At 45.0% G+C, this 25,151-nt stretch overlaps 1 protein-coding gene across 1 annotated transcript in view; it reads left to right on the forward strand.

The window, feature by feature from the left end:
• MFSD4A (major facilitator superfamily domain containing 4A) overlaps positions 1–17,499 on the forward strand; it is a 35,832-nt gene extending 18,333 nt beyond the window's left edge. Inside the window, exons 4-10 of the mRNA XM_045012325.1 lie at positions 1,478–1,646; positions 5,661–5,776; positions 9,537–9,710; positions 12,294–12,441; positions 13,054–13,124; positions 15,020–15,140; positions 17,138–17,499. Coding sequence (XP_044868260.1) covers positions 1,478–1,646; positions 5,661–5,776; positions 9,537–9,710; positions 12,294–12,441; positions 13,054–13,124; positions 15,020–15,140; positions 17,138–17,202 — 864 coding nt within the window. The 3' untranslated portion in view covers positions 17,203–17,499. The remainder of the gene's footprint in view (positions 1–1,477; positions 1,647–5,660; positions 5,777–9,536; positions 9,711–12,293; positions 12,442–13,053; positions 13,125–15,019; positions 15,141–17,137) is intronic.
• The last annotated feature ends 7,652 nt before the right edge of the window (positions 17,500–25,151 follow it).

The raw sequence follows: 25,151 nt of genomic DNA on the forward strand, positions 1-25,151 counted from the left end.
GTCCTGACCTCCGGAAGGATTAGAACTATCAAGTGAATACATTTTTCTTCCATGGGACCGAACTGATTGTTCCCATTCCCATTGTTCCCAGAACAATGGAGTCCTCGTAAATGAATTCAGTGGGGGGAGGAGGGGGAGAAATCCTCCATACGTTTAAATAACACCCTGAGCCAACAAAAACCAGGAAATTCAGCGTTAGCGCTCACACTTGCTCACAGATGTGTAGAAAACAAAACCAAGTGGCCAGAGCTGGGACAGAGTGTGAGCCGTAACTTATGGATTTCCTGGCTTTCTCCCTCGGTTTGTCACAGAATAAACAGGACTTCAGTTGGGGGGGAAGGAGGGGACCTGACTTTACTTAATTCTCTTTATTTTCCCTTCAGACAAAAAGGAATAAATCCCTGTGGGGCTAAAGGCACCACTGAGTCGTGGGTGTGAGAAGCCCAACCTAAGCCGTGACCTTGGGCTGATGCTGCAGGGAAGTGCCAGGTGGCATTGCACCAATGTGTGTTGGCGCAGTGACAGCCCTGGAGCCGATTCACCAGAGAGCTGCAGCTCTGTCCGGGAACAGCTAATGTTAGTGAGCTCTTTGCAGCAGTGACTGTCCTTGACGACCCCCGGCACAAGGGAGACACCGAATTCAGTGGGAGTCTCTAGGTGACACTGCAGTGTAAATAGGCCGAGAGGGGCAGCTCAGTCTCCATTCAGCCCCATGGTCTTTCAGCTGAGGCTGCCAAAGAGGCCAGTGAAAGCTTGTTGTGGGAGTGGCATGTGTAGTAAGATGAGGCCCTGAAATATAAACTCTTGTTTATGAGGCCTAGTCTGAGGCCTGAAGCATGAACCAAAGTACTTCCAGGCATTGCTAAGCAAAAGCTGGGCTGTGAGCCAGAGGCAGGCCTCACTCACAGAAGTAGCGAGAAGAGGAACTTGTGCCAAGATTACATCAGGACACTCCACAGACATAAGGAACAGGCAGGTGCATCTTAAAGACAGGACAGCATGATGGATAGATCTGTTTGTCTGGAACAACATGATCAAAGGGGAGACAGCACCCTAATGAGCCAAGGGGCTGTACCTCAATACGTCAGGAGGGATAAGTAATCTGTCCTGTAACTGTATAAAAGTCTGTCCCAGAGTGCGTATCTTTGTCCAGCCCAGGGGGCAGTGGAAAGTCCTGCCACTGACTGAGCTGTGTCCATTGCCAGGGGGCACATATTCGTAGCATGTCCTGTAGAGTCTATAGGAAACTATTACTGTGCTTCGTTTGACAATAAACCTGGCCCGGGTGGCTTCGTATCTTACTAGAGTCTGTGGTCTTTGGGGGTTCTCTCGGGGTTTGCTGGGTCAGCTACCTGCGCAGAGCCAGGGCAGCACACAGAGGGAACACGCACGCAGCCGACTGTTATCATCGAACATTTGATTCAGAGGGAGAATAAATCCAGGCTGGCTGACCTGCCTCTTCCCATTGCTCCCCCAGCTACCGGTCCCCATCGCGGTGTTCTTCCTGCTCTACAAGGAAAGGCTGGTGCCCTGTTTCAGTAACGGGAGGCGCCCGCTGCTGTCTGCGGACGAACTGGCGATGGAAACGCAGCCGGCCGAGAAGGACAATCATTCCGTCACGTTGCCGAGAACCACGCCAGACAGAGGTGAGATGACGACAGCCCCTTCCCCCCCAAGGAATGCGGATTCCAAGAAGGGGACACGGGATGGGCTGAAACTGAACCTCCGGGAGTGGGGAGGTGCCATGGAAAAGTCAAGGCAGTATAACATCTGCAAAGGGGCCCCAATCCCCCATAGCTCCCGTTCATATCAGCCAGCAGTGGTGAACCTAGTCTCTTGCTATTGCTGGTGTGCGCAGAGCAGCTATGTGGTCATGCTTTCGTGGATGACCTTTGTGGTGTTCTACTCTAATGGCTTGACCTGCACTTTGGGTCACAGATCCAGGTCGGGGGGACTGGCCTTGGCTGGGGACTGGCTTTCCCTTTAAACTGTCTGTCTCGGCCAGCAGGTCCATCGGGCGTCAAATTACTGCCGCATGCACCTATTCCTGCATGTTAGTTTTGCCCAGAACAGAACTGCAGATTTATTGTTTATATTACGGTAGCACCTAAAAGCCCCAACCAGGATCACCGTGCTCGGCCCTGTACTCACCCAGAGAGTCAGTCTCTGCCCGAAACAGACAAGACAGACAGTGGGTGGGAGGGGGAGCAGAGGCTCTGCAAGCGGTGAAGTGACTCACCTGAGGCCACACAGCCGGTTGGTGGCAGAGCTGTGAATAGTTTCCTGATTCCTCTGTTCACTGCTTGAGCTGCGGGAGTGCACTGCCAGCCCTGGAGGTAGAGCGCTAGACTATGGGTAAGATGTCTGCGAACCTAAGCGACGTAGGCCCCGAACCCGTGACATGGAAGTCAAGGGGAGTTTGGCCACTGAATTGAAGGCGAGGGCCCTTGTGGCTATGGCAAAAGTTTCAGAAGCACCCAAGTGATTTAGGAGCCCCAGCCCCAGGTATTTTCAATGACACTGTACTGCTCTCTAAGCTTTTATACCATGCCCAGGTGGTAGTACCTGGCCACCTTCTAGTGGTGTGTGAAGCAATGTGACTACACAACTATTCCACATTACTAAGTGCCTCAGTCACTTCTGGAAAGGAGACTTGGGCTGATAAATCACATAAGCTCTTTTGAACATTGGACTCAATTTCTTTTGTTATTGTTTGCTGAGTTTGAAACAAACTCCTCTCGGCTGGATTTCTGTTTCCTTCTGTGCCATTCTCACGAGGCAGGGGGTAAACCAACCAAAAGAATTTCACCTGTTTGGGCCTAAATTTTGACTTTGTAGAAAGTGAGCTTATATAAAACCCAAGACCAAAAGAAATTATTTCCCTGATTTTCTTTAAACTCAGTTCTTAAATGAATGCAGGGGCCCCTTTTGCATTGTGTGCATCTAGGGTGACCAGATGTTCCGATTTTATAGGGACAGTCCCAATATTTGAAGCTTTTTCTTCTATAGAAGCCTATTACCCCCCCACCCCGTCCCAATTTTTCACACTTGCTGTCTGGTCACCCTATGTGGATCCCAAAAGCCGCTGCAGCAAACCAGACACACGTAACTGATTCTTTGCCAAGCTGAGAGAAACAAATGCCAAGTATATTTAACCTTTGGGATAAATAGTGGTAAGTGAATGGGAATTTTAAAATGCTTTTCATTTCAGTATCTACGTTAAAGCAAGGCCATGTCTGTATTAGGAGCACTTTATGGCTTGGAAATACTGGTATACTAGACCAACGGAGCACTCCTGGTTGTGTATGGAGCTATACTGGCAAGTGGCAATTTATGGGTGCAGTAAAGCCACCCCCTCTGAGTGAAACAAGCGCTAGCCATAAAAGTCCAGCTTTGCCAACAGAACTGCATCTATACTAGGGACCGTGCAGCTGGTCAGGTGCACACCTTGACCAACCGCTAGCCTGACAGAGCTCTACAAGGTAGACTTGGCCTTAGTAACGCAGGTAAAGACACGTCTTTCTTTACAATGAAGTAAAAGATGTGAGGTGAGTCTTTTAGGCAGAGAAAATTGGGGCAGGGATAGGGGAGTGGACGCTTGACCACATCTGTGGTACAGACTTCTGGTGGCTTCAGTTTGTCAGTCAGAGGTGTGCAGAGATGTGACTCCTGACCAAGAGAGCTGTCCTGGGGAAAGCCCTACTGTAGACTTAGTTATAGTGACATCAACTATGCTGGCAAACACACAGTTGCTTGGATAATCTGTGTCCACACTAGGTGAGCTTTGCCGGTGGGGTGTATTAAGCACTGGTATAGATGTAGCACAGGATCCAAAGCTGTGTGCACCTTAACCCTGATCTTTACCCTGTCCGGAGATTTTTACTAATGCACAGGATGGGTGGCCAGAGATTCCCTAGCGGCTAATCTAAGATGACTTTGGAGGCCACTGTTGGTTGTTAATTTATTCAGATGCAGCGATCTGTGTTACCGTGTCCTCCCCCCAGTTTGTTGGTCTGTCCGCCTCTCGGGTATTGTCTAATTGAGCTCTTTGGGGCAGGCACTGTCTTGGTAGTGTTTGTGCACAGTGGAGCGCTGAGCCTGGACTGGGGTCTTTAGGCACTACCACAGTAGAAAGAAATGGGCCTGCACCTTGTGTTGTCATTTATGCCAGTGCAAAAGTGCAGGTGAAGCAGGACTCACTGGAGCTGGCTGAATCTTTTGAATCAAAAGGGTTTTTTTGTTGAAAAATGTCTGATTTTTCCAAAAAAGAAATTTTGCATTGACATTTTTTTTTCATTTTTTTTTTTAAACCCGAAATGGCTATCAAATTTTCATTTAACAAACAGCAGGTTTTTGGCAACTGAAACGTGTCTGATTAGTGACATTTTTCACTTTCCAAAAACCTGCTTTTTGATCATGTTTCAATACCCCCCCCCCGATCTTTTAAGGGGGGGCAGAAAGTCCAATTCAAATGCCCTGAAATGGAAACTAAATTTATTTATTGGTAAAACCAGGTTTTATTTTTTAACCAGCCCCTGCTCTAATTCAGCATTGTCACAACAGTGCAGGGGACTGGACTAGATGACCTCCTGAGGTCCCTTCCAGTTCTGTGATTCTGTCTTACACATGTGCCCTCTCGGCTGGAGTAAATGACTGCACAAGATGCAGGACAGGAGAAAACCGAGCCCCATAAATAAGGATGCTAATTCCTTTTGTGGCCTCGGGCAAATCCCCTCACTTCCCCATCATGCCGTTCCCCCACCTACAAGGCGGGATAGTTACTACCTTGTAAACTGTGTTGTAGACGAAAAACACACTCGAAAAACACACAGTATTAACTTTATTGAAAGCTACCATGGTTTTTTCACTCCACCCCCTATTTATTCTTTGTGCAACATTAGTCCCAGCCAAGGTCATGGCCCCACAGTATAGATACATGGGAAGAGACAGACCTTGCCCCAAATAACGTAGTCTGCATAGACCAAGGGTTGTTACCCCCATTTTACTGAGGACTTGTGAGACTCAGGGATTTGCTCCCAGAGGCATCAGGGAATGGGGTCCCGGGCCTCTCTCCACTGCAAGCAGAGTGGTGACTGCAGCCCATGGAGACATACCGAGCTCGCTTTGGTCTATCAATAGCAGTGAAGCCACAGCAGCATGGGCTGTATGAGCCCGCCGAGGTCCATGGGTTTGTATTACTACTGATTGCAGTGCAGACCTAGCCTCAGCCTGTAAGCTCTTGGGAAAGGGATTTTCTCTCGCTGTGTACAGTACCCTGCACAATGGAGCCTTGATTTTGGGCAGGGCCTCAAGGAGCTACCGCAATGCAAATAATAATAAATTCATGGCTGAGCTGGACTTGAACTGATATCTTCTAAATCATCAGCCAGGCTAGTGCTCCACAAGCCTAGCCTCCTCAGCTTTAAGGAGTACTGAGGTGACACCGCTGGCTCCACAGATGGCACATACTATGGAAAAATTTCACCCGGGCAGAGGTTATCAGTGTTCCGGGGTGTACGCAACCCAGAACAGAGCTGTATGTTTGTTCTCCATTTGTCCTGGGGCAGGTTACAGAACAAATCCCCATTGTGAGTGGTAGGGCGAGCAGGTAGTTGGGAGCTCCACTTACGTTTGCGTTTAATTGTTTTCTTTTAACTCAGGGCATGATGACCTATTTAGCTGCTGCCAAAGCAAAAACTTCAGAGGAGCTCCTTACTCCTACTTCGCAGTCCACGTCGCCGGGGCTCTTGTCCTCTTCATGAGTGACGGGATCATAGTAAGTACTGCTGGCCGAGGCATCCTCTCGGAATCAAAGCTACGTGGCACTGTCTTCACCCTGAATCCTTTACAGCCGGGCTAAGCGTCAGGCAAAATACCCGTACTCCCTCACACTGAGGGCTGGATCTCAGTGGGGTTTGAAGGAATCCTTTCCCATCACTCCACTCATGGAGTGAGAGCAGCTACGCTTTGCAGATGCAATGGCTGCTAGCTCTGTGTTTGGGGAGCTTTCCTGCACCTAGAAGGGCTATGCTGGAAGTTCCCACCTGGTTTGTTTCCATGGCGTATTGTGCATTCTCTACATGCCCCTCCTCTGCCCTGATCAGTGGAATCACATCTGGATTCCTTTCTACTTGTGGGGGATGTGGGGAGGATTCCCCCATCCCACCCCCCAAAATGGGCGGTATGGCCAAGAACTGAGGGGTGGCTGCTATTCCTCTCTTTGTACATTTTGCCTGATTTTGCCCCAGGTATGTGAGGGAAAGTGCAAAACTCACCGTGTCTTACTGGGGCATTAAATAGTCTTGACAACGTGCCTCAGTGTGCAAAGCAGATATGGGAGCTGTTGCTGGAACACAACTGGCCCTCCATTTCCAGCTGTAACTGCTGACACTGGGTACCCCTCCTGTGGCTCTTATCTTTCCCCTGCATCAGAATAGCTTGGTTTGGAGCCTCTGGTATTATTACATCTTTTCGGAACTGCCAGCCCCCTTCAAAGAGAACCTTTTTCTATCCCATCTGCTGACACAGGCATCCCTGGCCCTTACCCAGGCACTATCTATCACACTAATGCAGCAGCCTACTTGCCTGCTTTTGAAATCCATGCAGCTGTTATAAAGGACAACGCATATAAGCCACAGAAGGCTTAGTTCTGCCATAGCAGCTCCAGGAGAAAGCCACTGTAATAATGCAGTAAGGAAAGAGGCTTGCATTTCTTGCCCAAGTCCCAGGCAACAGCAATGCAGTAGATGTAGATAGGTGGTGTTATTACTTACTATAACTGAGAGCAGAATTTAGCCCTTCATTCGCTAGGTCTTACACTGCACTTTTCAGCACTAAATATCAAAGCACTTTACTAAGGAGGCCAGTGTCATCAGCCACACTGCAGTTGAAGCTTTTCCACTTTAATTAATTACCAGCTGGGCCAGTAAAAGGCTCAGAATTGCTCTATAGACTGGTGGTTAGGCTGCTGATCGCCAAGGAAGGAGACTCTGCTTCAACTCCTTCCTCTACCTGTTAAGAACAGGTTTAAAGAGGGAGCTTCTTTTCTCTTGAGGCTGTTCTTTAATTAACTAGGCCAAAACAGGCCTCATTTGCAAGAAGCCCTGTAGAGCCTGGTGGTTAGGGTGTGTGCATTGGGTACTAGAGCGCCTGGTTCAATCCCTCTCTGCTTGAGGAAAGGTTTAGCACAGCAATATTCTTTCCTGTTGAAGTTGTTCTACTTTAATTAACTATTAAATGGTCCAAAGAAAAGTAATCTGTAAGCAGCCCTCTATAGCCTGGTGGCCAGGGCCTGCACCTATGGTGCTGGAGAGCCTGATTCCAGTCCTGAAGGAGCTAGGATTTGAGCCATTTGTATCTTTCCTCTTGAAGCTGTCTCCACTTTAGTTAACTATGAACTGGGCCAGGCCAAGTTCTAGGGTCACTCTATAGTCCAGTGGTTAAGTTGCTTGCTTAGGAGGTGGATGATTCTGGTTCAAATCCTTCCTCTGACTATTTAAAAGGATTTGGAGAAGGCTGTCCCACCTCCCAGGGGAGAAGTGGGAGGTTCCTGTTTAGGTCCCCTTTCGCTTGCGGAAGGCCCTTGTCTTTCTGGAAACAGAAGGGGGTTTGAACAGAGATCGCTCACTTCACAAGAGTGGTGGGTGGGGGCAAGGGCGGGAGGGGTGGGGGGTTGGGCCTGGGAGGTGGGAGGGGTGGTGGCTAGGGGGCCAGGTTGGGGGTGGGGCTGGGAGGTGTAAGTGGGAGGCAGGAGGCGGGAGGTCTCCTGGGAGGTGGGAGAGCCTTGGCACAACCCCTTGCAGAGGAGGGGTTGGGCCTGGGGTCTCCCACAGCCTGGGTGGGTAGCCTAGCCACAGGGGACAAAAGAGTGACTTGCTTTTTAAGCAGGACACCCCCCCCCCAATATTTAAATAAAAGGCCCCACAGGCAGCCCCTGTGTAAACCCCTTCCCCACCACAGGGATTGAACCAGGGCCCTCAGCATCCCAGGAGAGTGCCCAAACCTCTACACCAGAGAAGCCAGCTCTTGCAAAGAACTTGCTTTGGAGCAATTCATAGTTAATTAAAGTGAAACCAGCTTCAACAGGAAAGGCTGAGGGTACTCCCACCTCAAAGGCCTGTCCCTCCCCAGGCAGAGGGAGGAATTGAACCAGCAGCTTTGCTAGCTCAAGGGAGTACCCCAACCACTACACCACAGAAGGCATCTCGCTAGGAGTACATAGTTAATTAAAGTGGAACCAGCTTCAAGAGGCAAGGATGATAGACAGTCCTCTTCAAATCCCTGCCCCACCATAGCGAGAGAGAGAGAGAACTGAAACCAGGGCATCGACAGCTCAGGAAAGAACGTTAAGCCCTGAGCTAGTGAGGATGTCTCATTTTTGTTTCTTGCTTTGGCCCAATTTATAGTAACGTGGAAACACTTCAACAGGAAAGGTTGAACGCGCTTCCCCCTTCAGATCCCTGCCATTCCCCAGGGTCTTCATCCCTCTGAGCTCCTGCAGGCACCTCACCTTTACATCTTACTTAGGCCCAATTCATAATTAATTACAGTGGAGCAGTTTTAAGAGGAAAGGTTGAGGGGGTGGGGGGCCCACAGCAGAATACTTATGGGCCAGCCCCTTGAGAGGTAGGTGGCTGCTATTCAAATCCCTTTTCCTCAAGCAGCCGTGGGGGTTAAGTCAGCCTCTCCCCCGGCCGTGGTGAGTACCCAAACCACTGGACGATAGAGTGATTCTCAGGCTGTCTGTGGCCCCCATTACCACAGTGGAACAGTTTCAACAAGAGATGAAGAGCAGGCCACATCAGAGTATCTCCTATCTTAGGGCCCTCATTTGAGAGATGACAGATCCCTGTTTATCTCCACCCCTATAAGGGGTGGAGTGGGGGGCGGGAGGGGTGTGTGTGTGTGAGAGAGAAGCAACATTATCCCATTCAGGTGCTCATTTCCATGTGCAGACACGTGATCATATCCGGTAAGTCAGATGCATGATTCACAGCTCAAGATTTCTAACATGAATTGAATATCCTTATAGTCTGGCCCTGGGTAAGCATCCCAGCTGTGCTGCCACTGCATGCACCTAGCTCCTCGCTGTGCTGTGTCTATTTGCTGCAGCTCAGTAACGTAAGGAAAGGAGGACACATGCAGCATCCTGTCTGGAGACTGAGGTTCAAAGCCAGACTAGCATAGCTTACACAGGGAAAAGTTTGTGGTGGCCTGCAGGGAAGCAGCATTGTTTCAGGCCAGGGTACAGCTCTCTAGAGGTTTGCATGACATCCCTCACTTTCAGAAGCAGTAAGTTTCCCTTCCTTTTCCCTTAGGGATCAGTCCTGCAAGCCCTCCATGGACACTTACTGCTTTTATATGCTCTTCGAAGCAGAGAGCAGCAATTTGTTCTGTGGTTGTACAGCACCTATCACAATGGGGACACACTTATTAACAGTATCATAGAGGACATATTAGAGCAGGCCTGTATTCTTCAGGAGGCTAGGCCTATGAGATGTAAAATTAATGCAGAGTGCTGTTTGCTTTCCCTGCAGGGCGAGTACTCTGGGTTCGTATACAGCTATGCAGTGGAGGAACCTCTCTCTGTGGTGCACAAGGTGGCTGGCTACCTGCCTAGCTTATTCTGGGGGTTCATCACACTAGGCAGGCTCATCTCCATCCCTGTGTCCTACCGAATGAAACCTGCAACCATGGTGTCCATAAACGTGGTAAGGCAAACTTTACCGTCACCCTCTGCAGAGCGCTTCTGATCTGGAGGGGAAAGGATCTTCCCCAGAAGTGGACTGAACTAGCCTAAAGGCTTGGTTACCCTGGGTATTCTTGCACCAACGTCGCTACATATTCCTTATGTGGATATGCTGCACCAGTACAAGCAGTGATTTGCACCCCAATTTAGGCTAGGCTGCACAGGCACAAATCACCATTTACACCACTGCTAACCTCGTACAAAGAACCCAAGACTAAACAAAGGGCTAAGTCTGAAAACATTTTTTAAATTTTTATTGCATTGTTGGTTTCTCTCGTAGGCTAAAATCTGACCTACTAGAACTCAGTGGTAGTGCTGAGTGACGTGGACATCAACTTTATTTACTCTTATGTCCTGTGACAGTACGGCAGAAGACTCAAAGTCCATAATTATTTCAGTACAGCCCACCCTGCCCCTAATTCTGCTTGCACTACCCTCGGCTTATAATGAAATCGTTCTGTAGAAATAAGTAATTTAACTGAGTGCTCCAACCGATCTCTATTGTCGTCTAGTAATTAGGCAGTGTCATGATCATAAATGCAAACTAATGGCCATTGGAAGGAATAATTTTAACTACTCGAGCTACTTTGCTGCGTTCTAATGAACGCTAATCACTTGGAAGGGGGCTCTGCCTGTCTCAGTGAAATGCTCAGCATGCAGGAACAGTCAAAAAGCAAACGATGTGAGGATGCATAAGGAATAGGATAGAAAACGCTCATGTTATCATGCCTTTATGTAAATCAATGGTGCACCTCCACCTAGAATACTGTTAGCTGTGGTCACCCCATCTCAAAAAAGGCGATGGAAGATGGACTAGAGCCGGGCAACAAAAATTATAGAGGCCTGGAGAGAGTGTTGTGTGACAAGGGATTGAGACGATTTAGAGTGGTTAGAAAGGAGAGGAGACATGAGAGGTGGGGCAGAGAAATTCCGACTCTCCTAATCACCCTTCCTCCTAATATAAGAACCAGGGGGCAAACAGCTAAATAGAAACAATTTACCAAGATTTGTGGTGGATTCTCCACCCCTGGCAATTTTTAAATCAAGATTGGATGTTTTTCTGAAAGATCTGCTCTGGTTTAAACAGCAAATTCAGGGACGTTCTCTGGCCTGTGTTATACAGAAGGGCAGACTACATGATCACAGTGGTCCCTTCTGGCCTTATAATTATGAATCTATATAAGGCAATTCATTTAAAATTGGGGGGGGAAAGGAAATATTTTACAGAATGTATAGTTCACCTGGGGAATTCACTGCCACAATATACATGTGAGGCTAAGAGCATGGTAGGATAATGGGAAAAATGAGACTGGATATTTATGGGTCTAATTTTTCAGAAGTGATTAGTGCTTTCTAAAAACCAAGTGCTTTTGAGGTGTTTCAAATTGGGCACCCAAACTCTGAGGCACCTAATCACAAGTCACTTTAAAAAAAAATTAGGCCACAGAGAAACAGCTACATTAAATCATTTTTAAAGATTAAGACTATCTGAAGCCAGAGGGCTTCAGAACATAAACCAGTCACAAACTGCCTGAATTAGAGAGAAACTTCCCGCTACTGCCAGATTATTAGTTATTTGCATAGTTACGACAATTCTTGCACTTTCCTCTGAAGTGTTTTACTAGTCACCAGACTAGGTAGACCACTGGTCTGATCAGGCATGACTGAAGATCTGAGGGCTAGGCCTCCAGACTCCTGGGTTCTGGTGTTAGCTAGAACTGATTTGGCGGGCTCCTTCTATTGAATTAATCGGAAGTTTTGCCTTTTACATACCTATTTTAACTGTTTGTGATCACTGAGTAAAATTTGTTCTAGAATTGCAATTATTAATATTGTCTGTACACACTTTTGACAGTCATTTAGGATTAAAATTTGACTTCTCTCTTACATTTAGAAGACTAGCTCTTAGATTCCAGATTGCTCTGTGCGTGTGTAGACATGCACACATTTTTAAAACCACCTATCACTCAATCCTGAAGGAATTAGGGGGAAAAAACAGCACCTTTATCTTTGGCTGGGATTACAAGATTTGGTGAGAGCTCCCCCTGCTGGGTTGTCACTAGCAATTCAACAGAACAGCACAGAGTTGTGACTTTAATAACAAGTGTGTGCAAATGAGGGAAATCGCAAAAATCTGCATTTAAAGCGCATTAGAAACACCAAATGCAACATTTTGTAAATCAGAGGGGGCCTGAGGGTGATCTTAATTCTTTGTCTAATGAACTTGGGACAGATGGTTCTGCTTGGCTTTTTGACCAAAATCAAATGTAGCTGGTTTATGTCCCTCTAGTGAGAGTATTGAATACTGCATTTGAAGGTGAGTAGACTCTGATCTCTCTAGCTGTGAGCTCAGTCAGTGAATAAGGTTACTACTATGTGACTTGCAGATTATGCCTGTAACTCAGTTGTCTATCTCAATTAGACCAGATTAATCTATTTCTTTTCCAGTCCCTTAACTAGTCTTTTTAAAAGCCCACTAGAGCCCAGTGCTACCTCAGCATTTATTTTCTTCCCTGAAAGTGACTCTGGGCTTGTATTGTTGCAGGTTGGAGTGCTTGTAACTTTCCTCCTGCTCCTGATTTTCTCCTACAGTGTTGTCTTCCTGTTTGTGGGCACAGCGTGCCTGGGTCTGTTCCTCAGCAGCACCTTCCCCAGCATGCTGGCCTACACTGAAGACATCCTCCAGTACAAAGGTGAGCATCCCTACCCCCGTCAGATTTTGAGCAGAGAAAGTACCAGCAGCAAGCCCCTTTCACCTTCCCAAGATGATGCTTTGCAGGTTACCCAGGAATAGCTCTAGCTAAATTAGGATGTTGATTTCCACTACCAGTTACCACCTTGTGGAACCACCTGGCTCCATGCACCAAGCTGGTAGGGTAGATATGGGGGGAAATGAAGAATGAATGGCTAACAGGGAACACAGGTACTTCTGCACACAGTGGAGAGTGGGAGGATCAGGTAACGTTGAGCAGGGGGTTGGACTAGATGACCTCCTGAGGTCCCTTCCAACCCTGATATTCTATGATTCGACTGGTACCCTTGCTCGCTGCAGCCATTACTTTTTTAATATCCTCTGCTGTACGTAAGGAAGCTTAGGGCTTACAGCACAGTAGGTTGCCCTGCAGTAACTTGCAGTGTAGACAAGCCTTGATATAATATCAGAATGCAAAAGGGCCACCTTTGTGCAGGCTCATGAATGTAGAACAGGTGGGTCTCACCTCACAGAGCTCTAGCCTGGGGACATTCTTGGCCCTCTGAAGCTATTCATTTCAGCAGTTCCCAGAACTTGTACCATCTGTTTTCAGGCTGTGCCACGACGGTGTTAGTGACTGGAGCTGCAATTGGAGAGATGGTGCTGCAGTTACTGGTGGGGTCGGTAAGTGCAGAGAAAAGGGAAAACCCAGGATAGGACCTGAATTGATTAGAATTTTAATTCAAGCACACAGAGAGCTGTATTTGAGCGAATGGAAGTTTTGCCTACCCAAGATGGGGCATACATGTATCCCGCAACAGCCTGCTGCCACGCACTAAAAGTCCCCTAGTGCACTTAGTGGATCAAAGCACACTAGGAGGCGTATATTGCACGACAGCAGGTTTACGTGAACACTTAGTGCATGGCCGATTTATACAATCATGCTTGGACAGTTCTGAAAGCCACACAATCATTCTTCAAGGAAAGAAGGGTCAGTCTTCTGTAGAGAAAACAGGCAATACAATCAGTGGGAGCTGTTAAGATACAGCTACCACCAATGCTGAAGAGTGCTAGGTATAATTATAGATGTGCCTACTACTGCAGCAGTAGGTCTACAGTGGAGCTGTAGTTTCCAGGTTGGGTAAATCTAGCCAAAAAAGCAGTATAGTCGTGGTGGGACGGGCTAGCTGCCCCACTCCTTACCATCACCAAGCAGTACTACTACGGCTATAGGTTGTTTTGCATTACCTCTGGTGTTAGAAATTCAGTTGCCAGAGTTTGGAGAACTGTGGAGGCAACATATGCATTGTGTGGTGTTCCTTAGAGCAGAAATGCCCTGTAGTGGGGGGACTGCCCCTCTCCCATAGGCAGGGGTTAAAAGCAGCCAGGCTAGGCTGACTGGGGAAGCAGCCACAGCTGTGGCCAGTTCAATTAGGGCCCAGCTGGCCCTGATAAGAGGGCTGGGGGCCAGAAGTTGGAGGAGTCTCTCTCCAGCCCTGGAAGGAAGCTACCTGAATTAGAGCAGTGCCAGGGAACAGGTAGGGTGACTAGACAGCAAATGTGAAAAATCGGGGGGGGTTATAGGAGCCTATATAAGAAAAAGACCCAAAAATCAGGACTGTCCCTATAAAACTGGGACATCTAGTCACCCTAGGAATAGGGCAAGAGAGCTGGGGAGCTCCAGCCTGGTAAAACCCCAGGCTGCAGGCCTTGGTGAAGGTCTACAAAGGTACTAGGGCTGCAGAGAGGCAGCCTGGGAATAGGAAAAGGTAGCAGGTCCTACTGCATTGCCAATGATGAGTGGCCATTACAGACTGCAGTCTGCCCCAGTGAGCGGGGGCTAGATGATGACTGGCAGTAGCCACTGAGGCAAGGTGGGTTTAGAGGGTTGGGGATTCCCTGGGAGGGGAGACCCAGCATGTGGGGGTACTTCGGGGGCAGAACCCTGAGGTCCAGGAGGGACATGGGGCCTGAGGCAGGGGAGATGCTTGCCTGCAGAGGGTGCTCTGTATGCTGGAAAAGAGCTAATTCCAAGATGACCAGCAGGAGGTGCTGTGGCAGGGAGTCAAGCTTAGCTACGTGCCCATAAATGTAAATCTACCCAGCTCTGGGGCTTGCAAAAGCTCCACTCCCCACTGCTCTTTCTGCCATGAGTTTGTATCACTTTTTATTTGGGGGAGGCATAACTAGAGTCTGCCAGGTGGAGAAACGGGAATATCAATTCACCTTGTATCTGGTTCAGGTAGGTCTTGGTTAGGCCATTTCATGGGCAGGGTTTATTTGTAGAACATATATAATACATGTGCATAAAATGGGCCATCTGTACAGATGGATAGCAAGAGCCAACACAGCCTGTGAAAACAGATGGGCCTTGGCACCTGCCTTGCAGGTCAACAGATTGGCTTGGCCAGACCAGCAGGGGAAATGGATTCCTGAGCTGAAGGTTCCCCTATGTTCAAACAAAGGAACATTGCTGACCTCCGCCAGGCGCTATGTAAACAGCCTGCTGCTCACTGGGGCTTGCCCTGGTATGAAGCACCTCTCACTGTACTTAAGACCCTTATGTTTCTTTACTGCAGATTATCCATGATCAGGGCAGCTACAGTTTCCTGGTTTGTGGGATGATCTTTGGAGGTTTGGCCTTTACGTTCTACACTTTCCTTTTGTTTTTCCACAGGATGTACCCCAAGCCCTCATCAGGTAAGAAAATGCCAGCAGTTAGGCCTACTTTAGAATGACAGGAAAAATGACATGTGCGTTAACATGCAGCCAGCATGCAGCGTTCCAAGTAAAATGCAAGGAAATGTTTATTTTCCTGCTGCTTCCTGTTCCCTCTTCCTGCTCTGACTTGCCCACAAAACCCTGGCAGACACAAGTCTGCGTCTGCTTTCTTGTCTGATGTGGGAAGACATGAAGCAGGTTTTTGGGGTAAGGGAGGAACCATACATTGAGTGGGATGATAGCTGAGAAACCAAACCACTCTGCTATGTAACTAGTAGAAGCAAGTCTTGACAGTTGCAACCTGTACTGTCTGTCCGGCCTCTTCCCAGCTAAGCCCAGGAATAACGCAGCCTTCCCTCTGAAAGACACAAAGCCAGAGCTTTTAATAGTGTTGCTGTAACATGCTTAGACTTGGTGCCACGTGACACTTTGTGTAACAAACTGGAATGATATAAAATTAACATGGCACCCATTAAATGGGGTGAGCTGATAGGTCTCAAAATGTAACTCTAAATGGGGACTAGTCACTGAGTAGGTGTTCCCAGTGGAGTACTCTAGGGATTGATTTTTGACCCTATGCTATTTAACATTCTCCTAAGTGACCTAGCAGAAAACACAATCAGTTTGCAGATGAGACAAACACTGGGGCAGTGATACATAAGAGGAAAGGTCACTCACTGAGAGCAATCAAGAGCACTAGGTGAACTGGGTGCAAACAAACAATGTGGTTTTTAATACAGCTAAATTTAAATGTATACCTGTAGGAACAAAGAAGGCAGGAGATACTTGCAGGATGAGGGACTGTATTTCTGGGAAGCAGTGAGTCAGAAAAAGATTTGGGGGTTGTGGTGGATAATCAACAGAACAAGAGCTCCCAGTGTGAAGCTTTGGCCAAAAGAGTCAGTTCGATCCTGGGATGCAAGAACAGGAATCTCAAGTAGGAAGAGAGATGTTATTTTACCTCTGTATTTGGGACTGGGTGACTGCTGTGTCCAGTTTTGGTCCCCCAATTCAGAAAGGATGTTAATAAATTGGAATGAGTTGCAGAGAAGAGCAATGAGAATGATTCTAAGGATTAGAAAACATGCCTTAAAGAGAGTTAGACTTAATCATGTCACCCCTTGAGCACTTTAAGTATCTATAATGGGCTCTTCAACCTAGCAGAGGAAGATAGAAATGGCTGGAAGCTAAAGCTAGACAAGTTCACACTGGAAATAAAGGTGTACATTTTTAACACTGAGTAATCTTTGGAACAATTGAACAAAGATTGTGGTGGATTCTCCATCACTGACAATTTTTAAATCACAATTGGATTTTTTTTTAAACTCTGCTCTAGGAATTATTTTGGGGAAATTCTATGGCCTTGATTATACAGGAGGTCAGACTAAATTATCATTGACCTAATCTGGCCTTGGAATCTAGGAAGTGCCTTAGTTGCAAACTTGTACCTTCCAAAGAAAGCAGCTGCCCATCTAAAGACAGCAGTGATATAGTCTATCTAGGTGAGACGGGACACTTCCTATGTCGTCTCTGACACAGTGGGCTGTTACAGCACCCAGATCACTGTTCCCCAGAAAGGAATTAAGCCTCATGACACCCCTATGAAGTAAATCCATTTTGAAAGCAAGTGAAGAGAGGTCCTGCGAAGTTGTGACTTGGCCAGGATAAGACAGGCAGTCACAATGCTGGGAATAGATTCAACTCCTGCTGTAAAACCCATCCGACGCTCTCCCTCACTTGTCACTGATTGGCATTAGGGATTCCTCCCAAAGTTAAATGCTGCTACCTCTCGAAGGCAGAAGAAACCACCTCTGCACCAATAACTTCAAGAACTACTGCAAGCAGGTATCCAATAGAGCAGAGGGTCTCATCTGATGCATTTTCTTTTAAAGCGTGTTAGAATGAATGCTCACTGGTTCTGCACATTTATTATACTGTTATGGTCTACTGACAGGGGAACTAATCTTATTTTGCAGAGGTGGATGCCTCCTCACCTGACAAGCCAGCAATGATGGGTGACTCTGGACTTTATCAGGGCTAAAAAGAAGGCATAGCCCTGAACAAGGAGTTTTATGTATTTGCAATAAACACAAATCGTCAAGTGTTACTAGGAAGGATGATTTCACACTAATTACATGGCTAAATTACTTGAGTTTTCTGCAATCAAAAATGTTAACTTTGAAAACCAACCAAACATTTTAAGTCCCCCTGGGAGGCTAAGTACAGCAAGCTGAAGTTGCTTGTGTCTGTTATTCCACTAAGATGAATGTCAAACTGCAGAATCCTGTATCCTGGAAATCTGCAATTTATGGCCGCTTGATGAAGAAAAATTGTAAGCAAAGGTAATAAGGTAATAATTGGAGATATACCAATCTCCTAGAACTGGAAGGGACCTTGAAAGGTCATCGAGTCCAGCCCCCTGCCTTCACTAGCAGGACCAATTTTTGCCCTAGATCCCTAAGCGGCCTCCTCAAGGAATGAACTCACAACCCTGGGTTTAGCAGGCCAATGCTCAAACCACTGAGCTATCCCTCCCCCTAAAGCTTCCCTTTAGAAGATAGGCTGGAAGTTGTAACTCTGTTACCCAAAATGTGACACATGAAACAGTATCACCTGGTTTAGAGTTACTATAACCAGTAGGTTTCTCTATTGGTGTGTAAGCACAGACCCATTTGTAGCCATGGTCCTGACAACCAATTCTAGCTTTCAATAAATACAGAACAACCCTCTGCATAATGCTGTGCTGCAAGAGGGGTTCAGAATTAGTTTTCTAGCAACCAGACCAGTAAGAGTAACCAAGCTTCAACTGTGCTCCCAAAGGGGAAATCACAATATTAGCAGAAACCACCAGGAGCACTTTGATAACAGGATCCATCTCTATTACACAGTATCAGATATGTTCATTGCAGCAGAGCCTTAATCAATGAGCTCCAGCCTACTAAGTATTTAAATTAGTTATAGAGCAGCGGAAAGAATGAGTTTTGCTGGTTTATTTTTGCTTAAGTCACTGGTAAGCTGCAAAAGCGTCTGGTTCAAGTAGCAGTATTTTAGGGAGGTTTGTAGTCTAGCTTCTATCTGAAACCTTAAGCAGGTGCAGCCAAGGCTCCACCTTCACCCATTTAATCTGTGCAATATCCACTACACAAGGTGCCTTCCATGAGATAAACTCTAGAGGTACTGTATACCCCACGAATGAGCTGTTACAAGACAATGCTAGCTTTCTGGCAATACCTTGGGAGAGTCTGAAGAGATGTAGGCTTTAGTGTGATTGTATGTGGATGTACGTGTGTATGTGTATATAAAGCAATGTTAATTAAAAGTGATTACTATATTCTCACTAGGCTCTGAGTGTAACTGTTACAGGACCCAAATGATTTGAACCAAACCCCTTCCGGCCAGACAACCTCTGAGGCTAATAGCACTGGCTCTTAAATAAAACAATTGCAATTGTTATCTAGAGCAATGTGACTTCAGCCCTTATTTACTCTGTGCAATATGCACCATTCACTTTGGAATTCCAAACTGCAGGACCCTCCATAAGTCCAGTTGCATGTGCCCTTTGGAGTCCGTATCCCACCTACCATTTTCCCTATACTTAGCAATGCAAAATCTCTTCCCAGAAAGTTCCCTTGGGAGGCTGTACTTTTGTATAACTAGTTTAGGGTCATACATATGTAAGGCGAGCCCAGAGTAGCCCTGACCAAGGAGCAGTAACAAAACGGAGGTGTTATATTAAAGATGAAATAAATGGTTACTCACAGGTGTCCTCCAGAAGAACAGGTTTTAGTTAGTGGGACTTTACTCCTTCACGTGAAACTGGAAATGCACTGTAATTCCTCTGTACCACCACCTGATGCCACTCTTACTCTGCACATGGTTCAGTGAGGCAGGACAACAGGTCTTAGTAATTGTTCTGCAAATACTCCCCCTTACACTGAATAGCTGGTACTAAGGTGCATTTCAAACACCTCTTACAGTATAAAAACCCTTCTTTAACAGAGGGCCCCCAAGATAAGAGATCCTTTCCCACCCTCATAGGACACAGGTCCTCAGACATGCCTCTTTCTTGCATTGGGGGGGGGGGGAGTCAACCACCTGTCTCTTCAGGTACAACTGGACTGATTTCCATTATGCACTAACAATACAGGATTAATATAAAATAACAGTAAAAATCCAGTCATTTGCTATATTTAAAGGAGTCTACTCCAAATAAGACATTACCTGTACTGGAGATCCTAGTATTTCATCCTTAAAAAACAGAGCTTGGTCTTTGCAGGGTGAGAGCAGTAGGCTAAATACTGTTGCCAGGATGCAATGTTTCACATTCCCTGGCCCTATAAATCCAGCTTTTTACCATCTCCAAATCCTTAAGAAGAGTGCTGTGATTGGAGATCTTACCTGGAGAGCAGCACTGACCTCTGCCCAAAGGATTGTGCAATAGGATCTTTACCTCTGCTAGTCAAGATGCCAGTACACACTTGAAGGTAATGAACAGTCCTCATTATCAGGGAGCTAATTAGTCACAGCTGTTGTACAGGTGTGTTTCCTCTAAAGAAGAGAAGATCAAGGACTTTGTTAAAAATATTTATTTAAAAAAATACAATTGTTTTCCATGTCTGGTTGCAGGTATCTATTAACATATGATTGACTTGAATAGTTTGCTACAATGCTTTTTTTTTTTTAAAGCCAGCTTGCATTATTGTACAAAGCAAATCCCTCTGTCAATTCTTACACAAAATAGTTTTCCCCAACCATTCTCTACCCCATTTTTTTTTAAAAATCTGCCGTACACTATTTTCTTCTGCACAGAAGCAAGAGACAAGTCACCTGATTCCTCAGGGAAGACCTTAATTATGTCTGAATGTACTTTAGCCAATGCACCAACTTTTAACGCAAAGTGTCGCTGCAGCGCAATTCCTCAACGAGTGACTCTGCACCTTAGAATTTAGTAACTTTGCCCCAATAATTCTTCTCAAAGCTGAAACACATTCAAGTGCATATCAGCTGTAGTCAGTGTCTCAAATTCTATCAGATCAGTTTTGATCACATTTTAATATGCTGAAGGTCTCCCTAATCTCTTATGCAAGGAAGTTAAATAAAATCAGGTTTAGTAACACTGAACAGTTTCTCAGAACTTTGGCAATTTATGCACTTGCATTACATACCAGCATTTTCTTTTTTAACAGCACAATGGCATTAAGATACTGGATATTATAAAAGTACAATTATCAAAAGAACAGAGTTACACTAAAAAGCTACTTTATTCCCAGTTAAGTTTACCCTAGTGTCATTAGAGCACCAGGACTGTCTAAGATTACAGTATTTATCCCAAACTAAGATCGTGTGTAGAATACATAGGAGGTTAACAGATGTACACAACTCCGCCCCAGAGCAGAAATTTGCTTTATCTGCTGACTCTGTATTAAAGTGCAATTCTACTCTGGAAAGAATAAGTGAAAAATGGCATCTACTGCCCCCTGTGTATTCAGTCAGAGCTGCTGATTTTAGTGCTTAAGGTTAGATTTTACCATTGTGGGCTCGGCAGAGCCAGAATTACCGGGAAGGAAGATGGGTTCTTTTCAGAGTTAAAAAAATAGAATCAAATTACAGGAGGATAATTCTGCCCTCTGCTCCACGAGTTCACCATCAGTGAAGACAAAAGGGCTGCATCAATGAAAACAACTGCAGAGTTTAGGCTACAGACATCATCCACAGGGGGTGATACATAAACAGGGTCGGCTCCAGGCACCAGCTCAGCAAGCAGGTGCTTGGGGCGCCATGTCGGGCTCTTTTCGGCGGTGGGTCCCTCTCGGAGGGAAGGACCTGCCACCGAAGTGCCGCCAATCGCATTCGCGGCATCCCCCTCTCCCCTGCCGCTTGGGGCAGCAAAAACCCTGGAGCTGGCCCTGTACGCAAAGAAAGTAACCCAGCTCAATTTTCAGATCTTAGTTTGAGTTTGCAGGGTTTTTGTTTTGTTTTGTTTTCCAACTTGTAAACAAAGCGAATTTAAATCTGAAGTTACTGACAAACACTGAACCTATTATACTTTATTAATTTTAAAAAGTTACTGTGCCATGTTACCATAACTGACCATGTTGCTTAAGTTCTCCCAAAATTAACTCATGTCCCCCTGCTCTGAGCCTTTTAGATAAAAAGCTACAGGGCCAGATTCTCTGCTGGTGTACATCAGCTCAGGTCTACTGGAGTCAATTATTCCAAGTTACACCAGCTATAGATCTGCCCCACAATTCAAAACTTTCCATCAAGTGAGCATCAGCTTGCTCAAAATACCCCCACTAAGTCTCATGCTCATTAACTCTCTTTAGAGTTTTCTGTCAGTATTTCCTGCTGTCTTAATACAGCTCAAAGCAGATAACCAGGGCTCAAGTCAGTCCTCAAAATACAAGTGGAGAGTTTTCTTGTATGCTTATCTCAAGCACTAAGACTATACATCTCAGCTATACACACAAAAGTAAGAGAAGGGATAAGTATTAAATACGCAACTGTACCTATCACAAACACTCTGACGTATATAAGGCCATCTGGTAACACTGCAATAAAAATACAAGTTTTTAAAAGGGAACTTTAGAATATGACTTTTTTTTTAACTATACAGAATTACCGCAACAATGGTTACAAAGAATTAACATTAGAATCTAGCACATCATATAGAAAACTCTGTGCAACTGAACAATAGCAGAACAAAGGCAACACAACTGTATAAAGCAGTAGCCTATAGATTTAAGACTTCTAGCCAAAAAAAAAAAAAATCCCCAGAACTAACAAACAAAACCAAAAACCCCACAACACAACAAGTAACCTACTTCCAAAACTGGGTATTTTAATCCTCTCTCTCTCTCTCTCACTCACTCACACACACACATACACACACACAGTACAAGTTTTAAAAACCATGCAAAGGCCATTCAGAAAGCCTTCTTGTGTGAAGTTGTTGACAATAATAGCTTCCAGTTATTAGTATAGTGCTCCTTTAAGTATTGCTCAAGGACTGAATGGGACTACAACAGAACTCCTGCCAACCTTTTTCCCCTCCATCCACACCATGCCACTTAAAGTCATGTCAGCATCTCTGTTAAAAGAACTGTGCTTTCCGGAGGTTCAGAGTTCTGCTGTTAAGCCATTTGCTTTGCGATGACCCTTCTAATACAAGGTCTCAACTGAGAGGCAATTATTTATTTCCAAGTTTTAAAAATAAAACCTGTGTCCAAATTTAAGGTCTATGAGGATAAAACTAATCAAGGACCAACTTAAGACACTTTTTGGGAGATGTACATCATGTCAAAGACAGATTTAAAAAAATAAAATTTGGCAAGCAATCAGCCCATACTATGGCACAATAGATTTTAGTACTTATTTCTATTTTAAAAAATAATTGAAATGTGCAAGACATTAAAAAGTGGCAACTGCCAAGTGCAGTATTTATTTTTAATCTATATCTTAAGCATTATTTATATGATACAAGTCTGGAAGCTAGTCTAAAAAGTGAACATGTCCCTCAAAAAATATATATATAAATATGCATATTCATGGGATTAGAGCTGTTCCAGTCAATTAAATAACATGCATAAAAACAAATCTTCAACTGCCAAAAAACTGTGCATTTAACCAGGTGACTGGAATAACTTCAAAGTCAGTTAATGTGTTCTACAGCATTCTTTTGGTTAGAGGGGGGCGGAATTAAGTTTAATATTAAATCTAGTTAACGTACGGGCTTTTGTAGAACCACCTAAGTTAAAACTGACATCATGAAAGAAGGAGACATACAATGGTGTGCATGTTCACAAACGAATGTCAGGTTTTGCTTGGTTTTCTTACCTGGTATCACTTTTTTAAAAGCATGATCACTGTCAGCAAAGCTGTGTCCTCCAGAAAGGATCCGCATTGACTCTGTTCTCTGATATGAATATGTTCATTTCACAAGCCAAAGTCATGGCGTTTCTAACTTCAAGCTCCATCAGTCATCTGAAGATAAAAGTTCTGTTCTTTCTGCTTCATGAACCACCAGAGACAGAGCCAAAAAATTTAAACAGCAAACCAGTTGATGCACAAGGCAGACTGCAAGGCTGCTTTCTTTCCTGCAATTACAATTGCTCTGTAGTGCCCAAAGCATTAAGTTCTTGTTGCTGATAGCAGGTTATGGGGAGACGAATACACAAACAAGGTGTCATCTTGAAAGACTTTTCTCTGTACTGAACCACCACCCTTTAAAAGAGGCCCTATCAAGAATGACTAGCTCACAGCATAGCCATGTTATTACCTAGTAGAATTCTCTCACTAGGCAACTCACTGCCATGACCCAACAGTTCCAATTAAGGGAAGACCTTTAAAAACAAAAGTCTTCAAAAACTGCATATAATATTAAAAGAATAAAAGCAACTGTCACTGTATTCCACCTCTAAATCTTCATTTGGCAGTGTCTGTACTGAAAGGACCAAAACTTGGTATTTTACATAACCACCACCACTTAAGCCACTGGCACTAGCCAAATGCTTCCACATGAAGTGAAAGTTTTGCTAATACTGTCCAGAATAAGCAGCAGTCACTGGTATCCACTATCGTTAAGTTAAAATCAGTTCCTCAAGAGACTTCCTATTTTAGCAGGTCACCCTGTACCTTTTTATTTTTCAGGTATCCCAAATCAGCTTCCCAAAGACCAGGATTGCAACAGTGATGGCACTTTCAACTTTGCTGGTGGGTCCTGGGTTTTCTTTACAACAACGGACATATTATGCCCTGGGCACCATTCTTAAGACAGAATAAAAATATACATAACCGTAGGTCTCAAAGACCAGAATTTAGGTAAATTTCTTGCATGAGAAGGAAAGATGCCAAGCAAAATCCTTGCAGATACCCACAAACCCAAACATCAAGTTTTAATGTCTGTCAACTGTGACAGTGTCCCTTAACTACTGAATTAGTTTATTTTTTGTTTGACACATACCAAGATAGCCTCTTGATACAACATTGAGATGTGTCTTGTAAACAAATATGCATCAATTGAAAATTTTTTGAAGCTGTATAGTAAAATAGGATTACATATAAAAATACTATAAAACGGTAGCAAAAAGATAACTAAAAAGTAGATATATGATGATACAGAGATATGGTAAGACCTGACGGAGAGCTCCGCAGAGCAAAAAAGTCTAACTCTTTCACCAACTGAAGTTGGTCCAATAGAAGACATTACCTCACCCACCTTGTCTCTCCCATGCCCTGGGAACAACACGGCTATGAGAACACTGCAAATATCCAACAGATGGTCAGAACTGCAGACTGTTGAATGCAGCATTGGAAAACCTTTACATAAATAGATCAGAATTATACATTTTTGTTCACCTGGTGAGTGGAATTACACAGATGTTACAATCAAGTTCTTGTATCTAATTTTGATTTTCTGCAGTTTGCATGAAAGATGATTGCATGAGAGATTCTTCCCGTGTTAAGAAATGGTTTATGCAACACATTAACTTTTCAAAGGAGGATATACATACCATAGAATTGGATACAAATGGCCTTCACTGTGATTAAACTCAATTTAAAAAGACCAAAAAGAATCTATTTGCTAGATAATGTTGAGGTTGTGAAACCATAGCAGAGATATAACTTTTCCCAAGCAAAGTCACTGAATGCCAAGGCCTTTCAGAATGCAAACCCTGTTCATAAGCCAAAAAGTGCACAGTTGTTGAAGCCTGAGAAGTTTTGGGCGCAAGCAAGAGTTCTTGAATTTAAGGAATCCATCTTTCATTATTTCCTAAGCTTCTGCAAAACACCTAAGCTTCTGAGGATGACACATAGCAATAAGTGCTGTCAGGAATATGCCAGTCGGAAAAGCTGGCAACTGTGTACTTGGTGGTAAATACGCAATTACAGGATACAGTATTTCACTACAAAGCACCATATACACAAGACAATGACACTTTTTTAAAGTGACCTGAAAAGTTATGAAGGGGAAAGAGAAAAGGCTACGTA

This window comes from Mauremys mutica, chromosome 4, assembly GCF_020497125.1.
Source record: "Mauremys mutica isolate MM-2020 ecotype Southern chromosome 4, ASM2049712v1, whole genome shotgun sequence".
NCBI classification, from domain to species: domain Eukaryota; kingdom Metazoa; phylum Chordata; order Testudines; family Geoemydidae; genus Mauremys; species Mauremys mutica.